General features: G+C 28.1%; 1 protein-coding gene across 1 annotated transcript; it reads right to left on the bottom strand.

Annotated features, from left to right (window-relative positions):
* Nucleotides 1–2,545: 2,545 nt before the first annotated feature.
* Nucleotides 2,546–3,147, bottom strand: LOC111041147. Its single transcript, XM_022325339.1, has 2 exons — nucleotides 3,143–3,147; nucleotides 2,546–3,050 (listed from the first exon to the last, which is right to left on the bottom strand). Exons 1-2 carry the CDS (start codon nucleotides 3,145–3,147, stop codon nucleotides 2,546–2,548), a joined length of 510 nt encoding a protein of 169 aa, XP_022181031.1.
* Between the last annotated feature and the right edge of the window lie 18,051 nt (nucleotides 3,148–21,198).

The following is a 21,198-nucleotide window of genomic DNA, read 5'->3' as shown; positions in this document are numbered from 1 at the left end:
TGTAGTCTCCTAGTTAATAAATAGATTAGAGGACTTCATACTTTAAGACATTTTTTTATAATTTCAACTTAAATATTTTTGGTTTAAATTTCTTTTTTTTTGAGTTACTTGTTCTTAAATATTGGTGAAGTAGATCTTGAACGTGCATCTTGATGATTGAGTTCCTCTGTCAATAGATTTTTTATATTTTTATAACTTTATAACACATAAATGAATTAATCACATATAAGAGAAAACAGAAATTTTTTCCCATACTTTTCAAATGATTATACTTTTCTATATACATGGTGTTTACTGCTCATAAGACTCATAGTTAATTTACTCATATACTTATTAGATTCAAAACAACTGGTCCCGATTTTCATGTATTCTATCACACAACAAAAAAATCGTTTAAAAAAGATTAAAATAAATACAACCAAAATTATCTATTTAATATACGAAATAAAATCATGATTTATCAAGATAAGAAGCAGATAAATGTTTGAAAAATGATGGTGTACGGGCCGGATACGAAACAATAATAGGCCGTGCCGCCCGGTCACCAAAAATACTTCGCGCGGTACTCACACACCGACCGACCTGTGTAAAAGTGCGTATATGTGTATAGCGACTCAAAGGAAGTGGACGGGTTCGCCGAGCAAGACCGAAGAGTGCTAGTGTGTGGTGGGTGTGTAAGTGTGTATTTGTGTGAGTGTGTGCTTAAAAATTAATAATAAAAGGTAACACGTTCAAGTAAATAATTAGTTGCTGTATAATTCACGAAATCAATAATAATGTAACTATATTAGAATCCCAGCAACACGATAATACAGTTCAAAAAAAAAAAATATAATATAAATCATTAATGTGTGGCCCCCCTTATGACCCGAATAAAATATAATAATTGTACGGCCCTTCTGGCACGATAATAATTAATATGACAAAAATATAATGATAAAATAACTCACAGTTTGTGGAGCGCAGTCTGGCCAGCTGGTCCTAGCTATTTAATGAAAATAAAGATTCACACACACACACAAGATAGGAAAAAATATAATAACAATGATAATATAATAATTTTACGTGGCCCTCCTGGCCCAACAAATATGATATAATAATTTTACGTGGCCCTCCTGGCCCAACAAATATAATATAATAATACTACGCCGCGACGATTCGCGCTCACAAATAATATAACAACTGTGGCGATTCGCGCACACGGATAAAACAGATATATTATAAAAAACACAGCGATTCGCTCGCGTACACGAATGATATAATATAATATAACAATAATAAATGTGGCGATATGCGCCTTACACAATAATAAAATGTTTGGCGATTCGCGCCTTACACAAGTAATAAAATGTGTGGCGATTCGCGCCTTACACAAGTAATAAAAAATGAATAATAATTTGCGTGGCGATTAGCGCCAATATAAAACAATATTATAAACCTGGCAATTCGTGCCGACAAAGAAAACAATATAACACCTTATTTCATATAACGGCGATTAGCGCACGTAATAATGCGTGTTTCGATTTCACTACGAGAACTGGACTGCCGGCTCGGGCGGCCGTACTAATTCATCCCGTTTTCCAGCGAGCCGGTGGTGGCTGATAGCGCGTATGCGACCGTGCGTAATCTACGTATATTATATAACTCACGATATACACAATACACGGAATATAATACTAAAATAAAACAATAATAATATAATACAAATAAAACAATAATGTTGTGCGTGTATGTGTGTGTGAATCGGTGGTGCGGTGTGGTAGTGCGGAGGCATTAATAAAAATAATTAAACGGCAATTATCAAACGCGAGTATCAGCGGCGGCGCAAACAGATAGTATGAACTCTTAGTAATGCATCGTCCTTTTTTACGGTCGGCCAGCCATCTACATTCCTTCCCTGCTGCCATCTTTGAAACTTATTATTCTTAAAAACAAAGTAAGATAGCACTTCCGAATAAAGGAGGGTTTTTACGAAAACGTCAGTTTTGCATAACTCAAAAAATGCTAAAAGCGTAGTCTTAGTAGGATTATTAAGCTTCTCTGCCAAGTTATTAGGGGTGAAGTACAGCTAGATGAAAAACCGTAGGATATCGTTCATGAATGGAAAATGACTATATTCTCCATACTACTTCGGTACAGCTGATATACCTACCAATTTCGTACATTGTAATCTCATCCTTCTGGTTTTCTATTGCAAACGCTGCTTGGTCACTGCCTTTGTTTGCATACTTACAGATGTACTTAACACACTTAACAGAATTACACATCTCTGCATTTATGTGACTAATGAAAGTACGTAATAAGACTGGGTTGTAAGGCGCAACCCAACAATTGTCTAAATCAAGTCCCTTAATTCTTACAGTGAAACCACAGTCATTTGTAGACCTCCTTGTGTACTCTGGATATCCATCGTCTCCTGTCTGTGTTTCTCGACAAAGTTTTCTAGGGTATCTTTTACTGCATGTATTTTCGTTCATGCAAGGAGCATTAGGGTTTAAACTGCCGCAGGGTCCATGGACCATGAATCATGTTACTTTTGATGATGTCACATAATAGCAAGAGGGTCTTGCTCGGGGTCAGGTATTTTGGCACAAATGGTATTATCAATTATGTTTGATGAAATTCGATTCTTTAGCCATAGAATCTTAATGTGAACGCGAGGCAATCCTCGCTTTTGCCACTTCGCAGAATACATATAGCACCGAACGTCTCCAAATAATTTTCCTTTAGTCAAGAGTGCCATTAATTTCTTTACTTTAATATGAGATACTCTCGCTATAATGTCATGACGATCGTGCGGCTTTTGCCCAGAAAACAGTGCATCTATGATGTCTTTCCAAGTAGGATTATAATATGTAAAAGTGATGAATAGATCCGGGCGACCATGTGTAATGGCATATTGATTTCGTTCATGCATATTCTTAGGTCCGCCCGTAAATGATGAAGTAAGTTCTACCATTTGACCTAGATCAGTCGCATTAACATCATTCTTCCCCACAGCATCTTTAAGATGAATATAGTTCTCAGCTCTTAGCTGTTTCTGATGATTCCTAATAAAATTCCACCTTACAGTTTAAATTTTTGCGTACATATCGACCAAAAATTGACTGAAGAGGGAGCGAAAGTATACAATATGGTTAACTTCATCTTGCTAATCATATTTCGGTAAGCATAAAAAGATGCCGCAGAAACTTTTTTTTCAAGAGTCGATTTCGTAATGGGATTACACAATGGTATGTCATTAGATTATCCGTCCCTGCCATGGCAAAACATAAGTGGATACTGCAGAGCGTCATATGCTCGATAAATTTCACTGATACAGCGTAGTTTATTATCGTAACTTTGAAGTACGATGTCCCTTATTCCAAATTGCTGACTTACAATAACCAGAGCTATTTCATTTTGAATTGGTGCGTTAAAGCGACCAACATGAGCATTATTGGGTTTTCTGTCTACACGGATGACCACTTTAAATTCTTTACAGTTATTTTGCACTGCATTAATCGTGGTCTTAAATTGTTCGGAATGGGACATTTTGGCGTGGCCGTTTTGGCGTGGCCGTTTTGATGTGGCCGTTTTGGCGTAGCCGTTTGGGCATGTAGCTATTTTGACGTAAAGCCGTTTTGGCGTAAATGTCTCAGGTCTCATATTAACTAATTTACCATTGTATAAGTATATTTTTATTTTTTGATAGTATTTATTGTATACGTATTGTTGGAATTAAATGATAAGTTGTAAGTGGGTTTTTAACTAAAGTTAAAATTAACCAGTTGACCAGTCAAAACGTATACTATCGATTAGATCGATTATCTACGTTTTGAATGATTTGTACCCGTTGTCGTTTCTTGTCTGTCGTGCGATAAGTTTATTATTTGTTGTCCTTTAATATTCTTAGCTAGATACAGCATAAATATTTCACACAAATAGTGAGTTTTTACTTTTAATATACATTTAAATCTTTTATACAAGTAGTGAGTTTTATTAAATTATTAAATTAATTAATATTTATTTATAATGTCAAAATTAATTGAATCCACGAAAGAACGAGATGTTTTAGTGAACAATGGTTATATGTATTTATTTGATGCATTAAGTAGTGATGGAGAACGTCGTTTTTGGCGTTGCCGAAACAAAAATGAATGCAAAGCTCGGGTACACACAGCAGTAGACGATATTGAAATAATAAAATCAATAAATGAACATACTCATGATTCTGAAGCACCAAAAATCGAAGGAAATATAGCAGTTAACCGTATAAAACGACGTGCAGCTGAAACCACGGAATCCACATCAAATGTCATAAATGAATGTCTGGCCGGATTATCAGAAGCAGCTAAAGTAGGTGTAATTTAATATACTACCTACAATATATACAGGGTTTCTCACGAAGATCTGACAAATGAAATAACTTTTGTTCTAATCAATATTTTTAAAAAAAAAATTAAATATAATTTTTTGCAATACTGAAAATAAAAAACTAAAAAATTGATAAAAAAATTTCCAAAATATTCGAAAATAGCCAATTTGTGAATCTAATTAAAAAAAAAATTTAGATGGTAAAAACATTTTTTTAAGTCCAGTGGCTGATTTTTCTACAATCTTTTAAATATCAATATTCTCATTAGGTAAACTACAATCTAGTTTATGTAAGAAACATTATTTTTTTTTTAAATATTGATTAGAACAAAAGTTATTTCATTTGTCAGATCTTCTTGAGACATCCCGTATATATATATACTACTAATATAATATATATTATAAATATCAATATTAATATTGATTATATTATCGAATACGGTTGATCAGGTTGTAACTTTAAATTATTAATTAAATAAGTCGTAATATTAATATTATTTTTACTTTATTTCGCTTTATTTCGCCTTTAACATCATAATATTATTATAGATTAAATTATGGTCCCTATTAATTATTATTTTATAATTTTTTTAGGGAGCAATTCAATCTAATTATGCATTAAAAAAACAAGTTCGAAGAAAACGAAACAATATACAAGCTGTACCTGAAGCACTGAAGGATCTTTTAACTTTAGAAATACCTGAAGTGTATAAAATTTATTCACCTTCTGAAGGGCATGAAGAACAATTTTTATTAGCTGATAGTGGACCTGGGGCAGAAAGAATTTTAATTTTTGGAAGACGTCGATATTTGGATATTCTACGAAACTCTAAGACATGGTTTGGAGATGGGACTTTTAAAATTTCACCCCCACTTTTTAAATCGAATAAATGATAACAAATAATTTTATTTTATTTATTTTTATTTTATACTATAAATAACCTGAGACATTTACGCCAAAACAGCTTCTCGTCAAAATGGCTTCATGCCAAAACGGCTATGCCAAAACGGCCACGTCAAAACGGCCACGCCAAAACGGCCACGCCAAAATGTCCTAGATCCTAAATTGTTTGATATAACTGTTTTTTTCATGAAGCATGCTTTGCAATTGTGAGACCAACCCAAATTACGAATTTGAAAATGTTGCCAAAACTTCAACTTTAATGCTTATAAAAATCGTGTTTACGTATTTTTAATATTTTTCAGCTGCTATTGCAACAATATATCAAGAGTTTTCAAATTAATTTTCATGCTTTTTAAACCCAATCAATAAAATGTTATTGACATTTATAAAAAAGAAATAAAAAACAATTTTAATTTAAAATATCCGAAAACAACTCAAAACAAATTAAAATATTTTGAAAATTTTATAAATAGAATAAATGAAAAAATAAACATGTGGTGTAAATTTCAAGTAATAAAAATATTTGTTCTTGATAACAACAAAATAAGAATATTGCTACTCGAAAATCAAGTGAATATCCAACGTAGTAAAAATTTAAAATTCAAACACTCATAAAAATTTAATTCAAATTCAAAATTTAATTTTTTGCTCCTTATTTTCAGCTAAAAAAAAAATAACTGCAGCATATTCTCTGCCAAAATGTTAGCAATATACTCTGCTATAAGATAATATTACAAATTTAAATTTATATACAATTTGTATATCGTATTTTAAGATAATTTTATCATTATAATTATGAATATGGCCTAACGTAACCTAACCTGACTTCGGAGCTATCAAAAAGCCGGTGACTATTATAGCAATTTGGTTTCCAATTAGCATAGCAATACGAGTAATATAGCATAATATAGCCAGTAGCTACCACTCATATGACAAGTGACGGTAGTATTTTATACGTATAAGGCAGTCGGCTGAAGGAACTTGTTATTCTGACAATTCAGAGACAACATCGTAACACTAAGTTGAAATGTTGACAGCATTTATTTAATTGAAAATGTACAAATTATTTTGTTGTAAAAACGTATAAAATATTCATCTTTTATAGATAACGGTTGAAAATTGAAATCAACATAAATAAGCAGTTATTTCTATAACCAAAAATCTAAATATATATATACATATATATATATAAGCATAGTTTTTTTAAATAATTATTTTAAGTTCAAATTCGGACAAAATTACACATTTGAACCTAGAATAACGGGTTTTGTTATTTTGTTTCGAAAAACGAACAACCGTAGATACTTTAAATTTACATGAAATGTTTATTTCATAATTTCCTATACTTTCTAAAGTTTTTGAAATATTTTGAATTACATTGAATTTTTTTATTTTTTTTTTTATTGATCATTCGATTGATAAAACATTTTTTTAATTTTGTCATCATCAGCACAATTGACAGTGTATGAAGCAATTCGATCTTCTGACCCATGTGAATATACCTATAATATGGTACTTTTATGGAGACAATGTGGTGTTCATACAACTGCAATCAAAACAATAATTATTAATTATTATTATTATTTTAGATCCTGAGCCTAGCAATTAATGTATTGATTTTACAATGTTTAAGATTTGTGAGTGTTCTTTCTGTCTGTTTTGGCGCAGACAAAATCTCACCTCACGTGTAATATTAACAATTTGTACATATTATATGACCATTGCCTACGTTTTGTTTTCAGAAATGCAAGCGATTCACACTCAATTAATATAAAATACTTATTAACACGTGTCATAGAGAAATTTAACATCAAATAACAATGGCACTTCATGATTTTGATAATTACGCATTTTCACTAATTTGAATTTTTTGTACGTCGAGAACTTTGAGTCGACTATTGAAACACACTGTGAAATGAAATATAACATTTAGAATTTTTAATTACAGTATGAAAAAAATGATAAAGAACGTTGATTAAACATTTAAAATTTTAATACATGACATTTTCACTAAATATTAATTAATTTTGTATTTTCTGTACAGGGTATATTTACATTAAAATTAAGCTCTATTTGAACAATTTAGAGACATGAAAAAAGAAAGTTCTCCATAGGCGGTTGTTAATGGAAATTTGAAAAAAAAAGTAATAGTAAATTGAAAATAATTTTTCAAATAAAATTTCTTTTGTGGGTAAAATGTTTTCAAATTCGTGTTCTCAAGTGTATGTAAAACCACCGGAAATATTCGATTTAAATTTTATATTGTTTTTAATGAAAATATATAATTTTATAATAACGTCTGAATACTTTTATCTTCAAATGAACGACTAAAAAAAAAAAAAAACATTAAGTGACTAAAAAAATAAGATATTTAAACAAAAAATATAGATTTTAATAAATTGATTGTAATTTAAAAATATTATTCGATGGTACTTGAAACTTTTATGATATTATTATATTTCATATACACAAAAACATTTTCACATGTGATTTTTTTTTTCAAAAAATTAATTCAACCTACTTTGTTGTGCCATGTATGCACATAAAAACGATTATATATACACCTGTTTGATGTGTGTATGGCGTCTGCCACATGTTTGTTGTGACTAAATAAATAATCCATGTACATTGCTTAGTTCATATTAAAAAATATGTATATATACTCATGGTAGTGTTAAGGAAAATTGTTTTTTATTCATACCTTTTTTTTTTTCAAATTATTGATTATCATGTATTTTTCAAAATGGTCTTATATTATGTTTTTGTAACGGATGAGTCTTTTTAAGAGAATTTTTTCGAAGATTTTTGAGAAAGTAGGGAGAAGGCTTATCGGTCTATATGATGCAGGATTTTCAGGAGGTTTGTTTGGCTTGAGAATTGAGCCTGAGCTTACTGAGAATATTAGCTTTGTCAGTGCCGGTGATGACCCATGAGTTGTCTTTATTTCTTAGAGGAGGGGTAGATTAATTAAGACGGAGTAAAGATTTTGTAGTTTTCCAAAGAAACGTAATTTTTATGGATAGAGATTCAACATAATTATTGTAGAATTGATTTCTGTCATTGTACCTGAATGTTTGCCACTGATTCCTTGTTCTGCGTTTCTCGGCATGTAATACTTTAATGTGATGAGGGGGTTTGTTTTTTTTTGAGTTTTTACAGTTATGAGTTTTGCAGATTCGAGTGCAGATTTTTCGATAGAGGTTGTGAGGAGATTAACAACATCATTGATGTCGACCGCCATTTTTAATTAGAGAGTAAGTTTGATATCTTCGTTTATTACTTTTTTGAAAGGTAGACCAATTTAGTTTACTTGGGGTAAGTTATTCGCTTTGTTTAGTAGAGACGTTTAATCCAAATTTTAGCATGGTTGGGGTGTGGTCAGAAGAAAGGTTGTGAAGGTTGGTGAAATCGCTATATATGTTACTAGGTAGTTTTTTTAAATGTCCAAAATGTCAGGGAGTCTGTTATTATAAGTGGGCCAGTAGGTTGGACCTGAGGGAGCCATTGATGTGTAAGTTTTGTTGGTTATACATTATTGCTATGTCCTGCCTCTGGTATTTGGAGATCGGTTACCCCAAGCTTGGTTTTTTGCATTGAAATCATCACCAGAGATGAAACGATGACCCAAGGTAGAGACATAGTTGGAAAAGAGGTCGGAGGAAGTGGTTAGGGCAGGAGGGCAGTAGACAGCAAACACGGTAACGTGTATGTTATTAAGTGTAACTAGTGAGACATTGGCTATGTCTGAATGTGGGGTGTAGTGTAGGGTTGTAGTGAATGATGGGTTATGTTTATTTTATGTAAATTGTAGTTCCAGCGTGAGCCGTGCCATCAGGATGACAAGAGAAGTATGAATTGAAACCGTGTATTTTCGCGCTGGTGTTTGGGCTAAAGCGGGTTTCGGAAATAAGAGCAATGTCAAGGTTGGTTTCTAGTAGGATTTGTTAGTGTTCTTTTATGTTGGTCTAGGAGAAATGGCTCAAAAATGTCCGAACCCGCTTTTATGTGTTGTCTGGGACATTTAACATTCCATGAGAAAATTGATAAAGGATGATTTACGTTTAAATTAGTTGTAATTTTTGACTTAAATTTTATTTAGTAGAGTTCTGAGGATATTTATGAATGGTGTAATAACTAATTGCAAATGTTCAAGAAAAGAAGAGAAAAGAGTCGCTGAAGAGGTGGATTCGTGTGTTTGAGAGTTAAAATTGGGGGTTTTAATGAATCTGAGTAAGAGCAAGAATAAGTGGAGTGGCATTGTTAAGAGACTTACCCTTTGTTTTTTCAAAATTTTGTTTTTGTTCTTTATTACCTGGATGATTGTTGTCACCTGATCTCTTGCTGGAATCCACATGTGAGGTTGAGGCAATCGTGTTTCTGGACTTTTGGAGTTCTTTGTATACCGCACATCCTCTGTAGTTTGCAGGGTGGTGTTTTTGACATGGAGCACAGGTAGCTGGGGTAGTTTTGGTTTTTTCGCACATGTCGGAGAGGAGGTTTTATTCACAGCGGACTCACCTAGGTGAGCGATTGCAGTATGTACGCGTATGCCCGTAGTTTTGACATCTGTGACATTGAGGTAGGTTAGGTTAGGTAACCTAACCTGGAATGAGGTTCTTCAATCTTGACTATTGAGTGGCATAGCGTCCTTAGCTTGAAAATGTCTAGGTTTTTTGGTGCCAGATTAAGGTCGATAAAGAGAGGGAGTAGTATGCTGGGTTGGTTTTTATTCTTTATGTTGGTAACATTTCTGACTGAAAATCCGAGATCGTTGAGGTCTCTGGTAATAAGTTCAGTAGTCGTGGTGTGGTCAAGGTTTCTTTAACACTACTCGATATGATTTGTCTTATTTCGCTTGGTACGTGAAATATTCCACATAATAATCGTTTAGTAATTTGATTACTTAATGAAAAGATTGAGAAAATATTAGTGTTTACTTGAGATTTTTAACAGTGGTTTTGCATTGGAATTCTTTGTCACCAATTACGGTCTTAATTTGGTTACTGACGTTTTGATAGTTGACTGGTGTGGTGATAAATATTATGTTATTTAGCATTAATTATATTATATTATCATAGTATAACTATAATTGTCTATATTGTTTTATGAACAAAAATATGACAAATATTATAGTCTATAAATTATTTCATATTATTAAATTTTATTTATATTTTATGTTTCATAGACCAAACTGAAATACTTTGTTTTAGTTTTTATAAATCAAATTAATAATCCTTAGTTATCATGAAATTAACTATACCTATGTTTATTATCTATATTTTAGTAACAAAATAATTAATTGATTGATGTAATTAATAATTAATGAACTATAATTTATATTTTTTTTCCTCAATATTTATAAGTAAAAATAATATAAAGCATACAGAATAGATATGGTATAGGCCTATAGCTCATAATTTCTCATTTGTATTAAGATATTACCCTTTAAATTAGATTACTATTTACAATATTGTTACTAAGTAGTCTAATAGTTCAGAACTTCAAAAATATTTTAAAGTTTTTTTTTCTAATGATAAACGGGGTCACAACATTAATTATATGCCTACGATACTTTATCGAGCCATGCATTGAATTCAAAGTTGAAAACACATTATTTACTCAGATCTTTTTTAGAAATAAAAAAACATGTATAACGCTCTAAAATAAATAGGAAATCAAATTACTCTCTTGTGTGTTTAATAAATAGTCAACTAATTGTGAACATTATTTATTTCATGCTGAGGAACTAAGGATTAGAAGCTTACAAAAGAAATCAAGAAAAATAATTTTATTTCACAATGCTCAGCCTTCAGTGTTCTTATTATTTTTATTATTTTCTTCTATTAAACCAAAATGATTTTTTTTAAGAATGGAATAATGACGTTTACAGTCTTAATTATAGCAATTTTAGTTACGCCTGCAGTTACATCAAATATTCAAAAAGCAAGAAGTATGATATAATTAAATTAAATAACATAACTCTTAATAATATCATTATAACTATATTTTTATTATAATTTCTAATTCTATAAAAATGTATGCTATAGTACTAGATATTAAATTAATACCATATTATGGTGTCCTTAAAAAAATTGGTATGCTCATAGATTTTCAAAAAATTGAAAGTCTTTTTGTTTTAAGAAAAAAATATTACATTATTGGTAGCATTAAATTTGAATAAATTAATTTCAGTATATTCAGCTTATGTTTATTAATATCATATTACAAATTTTAAAACTCATATAATTTGTTTGACATATTGCAGACATATTATTTGGTTTAGTCGAACAAAATGAATTAATATTATCATTAATAACTTAATATTTTCCACATAAATGATTATAAAACATTTCATAATACCTACTTTAGATGTTTGAAAATTTAATTATTTTCCTAATCGTATGGATTGTTTAATTTTGTTATGTTACATTATTATAAGAACATTATTTCTTCGTACGCTGTAATGAATGGACAAGTTGGACTAATACAAATATTTTGTTTTATTTTTAGGTAGATGTTCATGTAAGATTAGAAATTAATAATTAATAAATTAATAGTACCTATTTTTTAAGTTTATTTTGATGTATGTAATATGATAATTGTTTTTTTAATAACAATAAAAAATTCCTTATAAGTTGTCGTTATTGGAACAAAATGAATTAATACAACTTACTTCTTAATATGAACAGTTAATTTGTTTATTTCCCGCTTATTAAAAATAATTTTAGTACCCAAGTTAATTGTTAATACAATGAAATTTCAAAAGTAACTCTTTCAGTGGAAAATCTTTATTTATATTTACATTTAACTCGTTAGTTAATGAACAGCCATGCATATTATTATTTGTATTATAAAAAGCCTGTAACACTTTAAAAAAAATCATTAAGCATAACTATATGTCTATATAAGTATACCTAGTTATTTTATATTAAATTCGGCGTTACAGTAAATAACAATTTGTTAGACCAATATCGGAATATGTAAAGAATATCAAACTAGAAATATTCTATAAATCAATTGAAAATATTATTAGTCTAAAATACAAAATTCAGTAACCAATGATTTAATAAATAATGCTAAGTTAACAATTCAACAATTGTTCATGCTACTCAATCATTTATACGTATAATTTTTTGTCTATTTATTTAAAATTTAACAGTGATTATAGAAGAAGTAAAAGACTTTGACGGTAGGTCAGTTATAATTAAATTTAAATTGTTTACTTGTTACATCCTTTTTTGAATTAAATTAGATATAATTATAATCATTGATTTTAAAACCCTAACGGAAAATTTAAGAAATTGTACTATTATTTTAACATAATACTTGAATAGAATTAGGTTATAATACAGAAAAAAATGTATTGCCAAATATATAACCAAGACGGGCAATCTGCTTTTCTGCCAAAATCGACCCCTCCGTTTACCACCAAGTCCGTTTACCGCCAGCATAATAATGTAAATTTCTTTTGTCCGCAACCACAAATTTCAGTTTCTATATTTTGGTAACCCCTTACCATATAAACAAGTGGAGTTTAATAGGTAATGATTTTTACAATAAAAAAAATAAATTGGTATACAATTTTTAATTAAATATATGATTTTACAAAATCACATTCAAGTGATACTTAATATTAAAATTATGTAGAATATTGTATAATGTTATTACAAAAAAGTCTATATTGCGACGTAAAATACAACATCGAATACAATGATTTAAAAACAACATGCACAGCGAAAATATATAGAAAATATCATCAAGGACCCGGGCATATGTTGTACTTGCAAAATTTTTTAAATCGGAACTCTTATTCAGAAAACCATAAAAACGTAGAAAATAGAGATTATAGAAAACGAAAAAACCCAGAAATTTATCAAATATTTCATAAAAACATTCTTTGAGTGACAAAGATAAGGAGAGAAAATGGAACTTTCTAGAATATCACAAGAAACAATAATTGGAGGCAGCGAAGACAAAGAGAGGTGAATAGGAACTATTGAGACAGTGAAGGTACTTAATTGACTGTAAATAATGGGAAGAAGAATAATGGATACAATTGAAACTAAACTCGATTGCAAAACAAAATATTGGAACATAAACTGTATTGCTAAAACAAAACAAAAAGAATTACAATATTATTATGAGGGTATCAAAAGTTGAAATTCTGAAGTCCTTTATAAGTTATAAGCGATGTTATCCTAATTCGTAGTAATATTTTAGTCTAAAAAAGTTACAAGATCTTGAGAAAGTATTATAAAAATAATTTTGAACTCAGTATTATAAACTTATATAGTGAATAAATATGATCTATTTTGTATTCTGTCTCATAGCAATATATTGAATTGAAATTATATATGTTTAAGTTGACAAAACTAGAATATTAAATATTAATAACTTAATATTTTCCACATAAATGATTATAAAACATTTCATAATACCTACTTTAGATGTTTGAAAATTTAATTATTTTCCTAATCGTATGGATTGTTTAATTTTGTTATGTTACATTATTATAAGAACATTATTTCTTCGTACGCTGTAATGAATGGACAAGTTGGACTAATACAAATATTTTGTTTTATTTTTAGGTAGATGTTCATGTAAGATTAGAAATTAATAATTAATAAATTAATAGTACCTATTTTTTAAGTTTATTTTGATGTATGTAATATGATAATTGTTTTTTTAATAACAATAAAAAATTCCTTATAAGTTGTCGTTATTGGAACAAAATGAATTAATACAACTTACTTCTTAATATGAACAGTTAATTTGTTTATTTCCCGCTTATTAAAAATAATTTTAGTACCCAAGTTAATTGTTAATACAATGAAATTTCAAAAGTAACTCTTTCAGTGGAAAATCTTTATTTAAATTTACATTTAACTCGTTAATTAATGAACAGCCATGCATATTATTATTTGTATTATAAAAAGCCTGTACAACTTTATAAAAAATCATTAAGCATAACTATATGTGTATATAAGTATACCTAGTTATTTTATATTAAATTCAACGCTACAGTAAATAACAATTTGTTAGACCAATATCGGAATATATAAAGAATATCAAACAAGAAATATTCAATAAATCAATTGAAGATTATTAATCTAAAATACAATATTTAGTAACCCATGATTTAATAAATAATGCTAAGTTAACAATTCAACAATCGTTCATGCTACTCAATCATTTATATGTATGATTTTTTGTCAATAAATTTAAAATTTAACAGGGATTATAGAAGATGTATGTAACTATAGAGGTAAGTCAGTTGTAATTAAATTTAAATTGTTTACTTGTTACATCCTTTTTTGAAGTAAATTAGATATAATTATAATCATTGATTTTATAACATTAACGACAAATTTAAGGCATTGTACTATTATTTTAACATAATACTTGGATATAATTTGGTTATAATACAGAAAAAAATGTATAACCAAAAATAAAACCAAGACGGGTAATCTGCTTTTCCGCCAAAATCGACCTTCCCGTCTACAACCTAGTCCGTTTGTCGCCAGCATAATAATATAAATGCCTTTTATCCGCAAAAACAAATTTCAGTTTCTATATTTTGGTAACCCCTTACCATATAAACAAGTGGATTTTAAATTTTAATAATTTTTACAATAACAAAAATAATTTGGTATTCAATTTTTAATTAAATATATGATTTTACAAAAACACATTCAAGTGATGCTTAATATTAAAATTATATAGAATATTGTATAACGTTATTACAAAAAAGTCTATATTACGACGTAATAATACAACATCGAATACAATGATTTAAAAATAACATGCACAACGAAAATAAATTGAAAATATCATCAAGGACCCAAGCATATGTTGTACTTGCAAAATTTTTTAAATCGGAACTCTTATCGAAAAAACCATAAAAACATATAGAAATTAGAGATTATAGAAATCGAACACACACACGTGTCCCCTCCCCCCCTACAGTCCCAAATCCCACAGTACCACAACCTACAGCTAATGGCCTCAGTTGCCGAAGCTTAAATAAAAAAATAAACAAAAAAGAAATTGAACAATTCAAGAAATGTATCAAATATTTCATAAAAACATTCTACGTGGGACAAAGATTGGGGGAAAAGACGGAACTTGATGGAATATCCCATGGAACAATAATTGGAGACAGCGAAGACAAAGAAAGGTGAATAGAAATAATAGGCAGCGAAGGTACTTCATTGACCGTAAATAATGAAAGAAGAAGAATGAATATAATTAGAATTAAACTCGATTGCGAAAAAAAATATTGGAACATAAATTGTATTGCTAAAACAAAACAAAAACAATTATAATATTAATATAAGGGTATCAAAAGTTGAAATTCTGAAGTCCTTTATAGGTTACAGGCGATGTTATCCTAATCCGTAATAATATTTCATTAAAAAAAAGTTACAAAATATTGAGAAAGTATTGTAAAAATAATTTAGAACTTAGTGTTATACAGTGAATAACTATAATCTATTTTTGTATTCTGTCTCATATCAATATAGTGAATTGAAATGGTTTATGTTTAAGTTGACGGAACTAGAATATTAAATATTGAGTGATAAGATAGATACACGGTGATGGTAATAATTATATTAATAATTTATAACTATTAGGTAAATAATTATCATAATAAATATTATAATTTAAAGTTTTTTTTTTTTATACCAATGATGTCAACTAAATATTTATTATAACATTTTATAGGTAAAACATTACGTAAGTTAAATGTTTATCTTATTTTCAAGTTTCATACTTTCATAAATTATAGAGTGGTATTTCAAAAATATAGTTTTGTATTCAGTCTCAAACCTATAAACACTTATTATTTTATCATCTAAATACTACTTCTCTTTTTTTATAGATCTTGACAATAAGTTAAAAGTCTATAATATTTAGTTCCATCGTCGTTTTTGACCAAATTTAAAAAAGAATGATTCCCTTTTCGGCCAAAACAAATAAATATATAATAAAGGAAAAAAACATAATTGCTGCTATATAGTTTTTTATAAGTTACATAAAATGTTGTAAAATAATATACAGAACATTTTTAAAATATGACAATATTAATATATTAACATTTTTTTATGTTTAAATATAATATAATATAATTTAATTTAATTTAATTTAATTTATTTATTAATTTTTATTTATGTTTATTAAAAATGTATTATGTTTATTTTTATGTTTTTTTATAGCATTATGTACAATATTTTATAAAAAAATTTCAAAATAGTACAACAATTTCGTCAATAATTTTATTTTATAGTAGTGTGTTTAATTCATATAATATATATAACAAATATACTAATAGGTATAGAATTGTTGTATAGTTATTATTATTAACAATATAATTAATATACTATATGTTCTAGAAAATTATTATAAGAATAGGTTGTATAAAATGTTTAAAATTATTTAAAATATAAATTAATTATGTTAATATGTCACAAACCTATTCATATTATGGTTTAAAATAATTTATAAATTACAAAAAAAAAAAAATGGCATTAGGTGATATAATTATTATGTTAGAGAAACATAGAGAAACAGCATTTTCTATGGTATGTAACCTAGTATGTAACCTTTTTGTTGGGTGACCGTAACTAGTACACACTGTATAGTTCTACCTTTATATCTACAGTAATAGAACAGGTGATAAAATATTATCTCCGTTATTACGTACAATATAATAATAATTACTAAAATACCTTGAAAAATTGTATGTCTTCATGATCTATCCTACGTCCTACTTAGATATTGGAGAAAAACGTTTGTGAAAAAAAGTATGACGAACGTTTATAATACCATGTAAATACAGCAAAAAACTCAAGCTTTTAACTTAAACCTTGAGTTTACCATTCCGACTGCATTTTCAAAAAGTGCATTGGACAATTGTTAAAAGAGAAAGATCTATATATTTCACGGAGCGTTATCATGTTGCGTTTTTTGCATGTAAAAAAGTAAAACGGGCGATTCACCTATTGATTTTACAATGACATGTATTTGTTTCTTTATTTGTGACAATTTTCAAATACAGCAGAACTCCGGTTATCCTAACAACGATCATCTGGACGTCCAATTCACCGGAAAAGAAAAAAAACGGCACAAGCCGTTATTCTTACACTTGTCTCATAATCGTTTTTAGATTAGATGAAGAATAAATTCTTAATAATATCCGTCATTCTGACGTAGGTTCATTTAATTTTGGTGGAAGCTTTTGATGCATTGCATTTGGCGTTTAAACGGTTTGAGAGGCAAGAAGAATGGAACAATAGTAATTAAGGCTTATTTTATTTCGCTTAAATATATAATACAATTATTTGTTTATGATTACGAATTTTAAATTATATTACAAATAAATGAATAATTAATACACACATACAATATATTCTTACAATTATATAACTTTTGATGTATCATGCGTCAATCATCCGGATATTTGCTTACACGGACCACCCTTGGCATTATGTAGTCCGTATAATCCGAGTTCTACTGTATTAAGTTTACAACTTCCTTTCTGATAGAAAAGTGAATTTAGTTGATTTTTTTTGAGATGACAACTAACCTTTATAGTAGTTTTATAACATGGTAATCAAATGTAACGTATTCTTTACAGCGACCGCTCTACACCCTAAGAAAGTTGTCTACTTTCCCAGCTTTTTCATATTATTATTATAGATACGGTTTATTCCAATTTATGTAAAAATGAAATCTTAACCACAGCTTTTTGTTTTTTTATCTAGGAAAATTTCGAAGTAAGTCAATTTTTTTTTACTGCACCAATTGTGTATTTGTAATTTATATACTATAGTCTTACTTTATATGATACATTTTTGTATTTATAATTATTACAATTGTATCTAGAATTTGTAGGTAAGCACATTTTTGTTTTCTTTTTGTATTATTAAAATAAGTTATTTTATTCTGTGTGAGATTTCTAGATTGTATTATAATATTAAATTTTGGTTACTTTGTCCATTGCTTCAATGTCCATTTTAAGATTAATATACATGATGTTAGAAAAGACTTTCTTTGGACAGAGAAGTTCTTTTTCTAAATGTCACGTTTTCGGGAAGTTTTTGTTTTTTTTTTTTCGTTGTCCAAATCTATTTCACTTGCTGGCTGACCCACTTGTTTGTATCACTCTTATTTTTCTTCTGTAATTTTTGAAAATTCTAAACTAAATCTGGATGGTTAAGGTTCATATTGTCAAATGGTTTCTTAGCTCTTCCTCTTCTTATTTTATGATACCATTTTAACTTCACTGTTAGTCTACTTACCCCAAGAAAGTGATCCAAATCAGTGCCTGCTTTACGCATTTGATTTTAATTTAAAATAATGTTCATAAATCTGACAATTACAAAACAAAGTCTATGTGGCTTATGTGTTGTCCATTTGGTGATCTCTTTGTAGCCCACTATTAATCGTAAGTTATTCGTTGAAAATATTATGTGCATACTGCATATAGTTATAAATTAATTTAAATTGTCATTTACAGATATAATACGTACGTATTAAGTATTTATTTTTATTTATAACAGTTTTCTTCCTACATTATTATGTTATCTTTTATACAACCTTTTTGTATAACATCAGATCTGTCCTTTGTTTTCCTCTATGGTTGCTCTTCATTTTTTTTAAAAATGAGCAAATATATATTAGAAAAATAATAACTACAAAATATGCTTTTTTTTTTTTTATCTAGCTAACACAAAAAGTAACTAATTTTTGTTTTTCATTGTACTTTTTGCGTATTAGTTAATATTAACCGTTTTACTACAAACATCAATCACATGTTTTTGGCTGCAAAAGAATTTCGCGCCACATCTTAGAGCGGCCTGTCCAAATGGGTACACTGGAATTCAATTCAGCCTATTACCAAATCTTTAGACATTTTTTCGTGTAAATTAAACTTCTCTTTTATCTGCAATACAATTAATATTATATATGTTAAAAGTTTCTTGAGCTGGGAGCATCTTGACTTTGATTTTACAATAATTTGATAAGAATAATGCTTCTATAATAATTGCTGAATTCGACTGATAGGTACGAGTAATACGTAATATATTCCAATATTGACGACTGTGTGTTTCTTTCAAATTCAACATGTTTATTATTTTAAAATTTAAATCAAAGTATTTTCTTACAAGACCGATAGGCCGTGTACGGTGTACTAAATTCTAAATATATCGATGAACGATGTATGTGTTTACGTAGGTACCACCAGTATCATTGAATAACAATATTGACAATTCTAAATAAAAATAAATTTATACAAAACTGTAATAAATTAAACAATATGCATGTGTATAGAAATAAATACATAGGTACTGTTGAGCTTGAGTCAATGAACTTTATAATAAATAAAAATCTCGTGTCACAACTCACAAAGGAAAATGTTTGTTACCAAACTCCCCCTCGACGGCTAGACCGATTTTCATAAATTTTGTGTGTACATTAAGGTAAAATGTTTGAAAACTAAGTACAAGATAATAATAATTCAAAAATTAAATAAATACATAGACATGATTTTTTTTAAACCAATTTAAGTGCAAATTTTAACAAAATTCTTCAAAAACTTATAATATGTTCAATTTTAATAGCTAAGTATCAAAAATTTTAACCAAAAATTCTCATTAGTAGATCCAATTGTAAATACAAAATATAAAAAGTATAAAAATACAGTTTTATTTATTGATGATTAAGTTAAAATTTGACAAAAATAAAAAATTGTGAATAACGTTTTTAGTGATTTTGACCAATTGAAAAATATCTTTCATGAGTAATTGAAACTTAAAATTATATTTTTATATTTTAAACACACAATGACTTCATATATACAATTTAATGTTCCCGTTAATAAATTATTTTAACAACAATGTTTGGCCCTTCTAGACACCTATTGTCTAAGCGATGTCTACTTTTTCATATTACGTTTAATAAGTTTTATTCAAATTATTAACATAAAAATTAAAACTGAACTAAACAAATTTTTTTTTTATCTAGACTTTTTATCAAGTTGTATATGTACGTAAAGTTTTTGTTTTAGTTTTATTTTATTAAAATGTATTATTTTATGCTGTTTGAGATACCGACGTTGAATTATAGTTTATATGGTATTAAATATTAACTCTTTCGTCATTTACATTTTTAAATTAATAGACGTTCAAAGATCAGAAAAAATAGAGTACCCTATATTTTGTTCGCAAAGTGTTTCTCTGGAAATTCTCCTTCAAAAATGTACGTTCAAAATGAAAATTTCAATTTCTGTTATTTTTAATGTTTCTACATCTAAATAGCAAATAATGTAAACAAAGAACGCCTGTCTAATCTGCAGATGTATCATACTTTGTACAATTTAGACACATTCAGAAATGGGCTACGTTGGTCGTTGATGCATAAAATACCTTAATAAAGTTAAAATATAAATAATAATATAAGTACATGCATTTTCTTCATATGTTATTATTTCATAAGCTAATTGATTCAATACATTAAGTGTAACATAGTACATGTAAAACTATATTATTAATAACTGTGGTATATTATGTACATTTTTTTTTTGCAGCTGATATTTGTAAGTGTAATTTATGTTTATTGTTTGATTTCTACTTCTTCTTTTGTGCAATGATCATATAAAAAATCTAAAATTTGTTAGAACACACAGTGTTTATTATTGGTTTAGGCATTTATTAATTTGAAAGTTTGAAGCACTGTTTAAATGATTAAAATATCAAATTTTTCTGGCGAGTGGTGTAATATGAGTTCGGATGAGCCTATGCCTTTTAAACTCCCTACATTGGTTTTAAAGCTATGACCAAAATTACTAGTTTTAAATAAATAACGGAATCAGAAGTTAACCCAATCACAGATACGACTAAAATACATTTTTTGTTTTTAAAATTTATAAAACAAAT

The sequence above is a fragment of the Myzus persicae genome, unplaced genomic scaffold (genome assembly GCF_001856785.1).
Source record: "Myzus persicae strain clone G006 unplaced genomic scaffold, MPER_G0061.0, whole genome shotgun sequence".
Lineage (NCBI taxonomy): Eukaryota > Metazoa > Arthropoda > Insecta > Hemiptera > Aphididae > Myzus > Myzus persicae.
The sequence above is the reverse complement of the archived record's forward strand: the minus strand, read 5'-3'. Positions and strand labels throughout refer to the sequence as shown.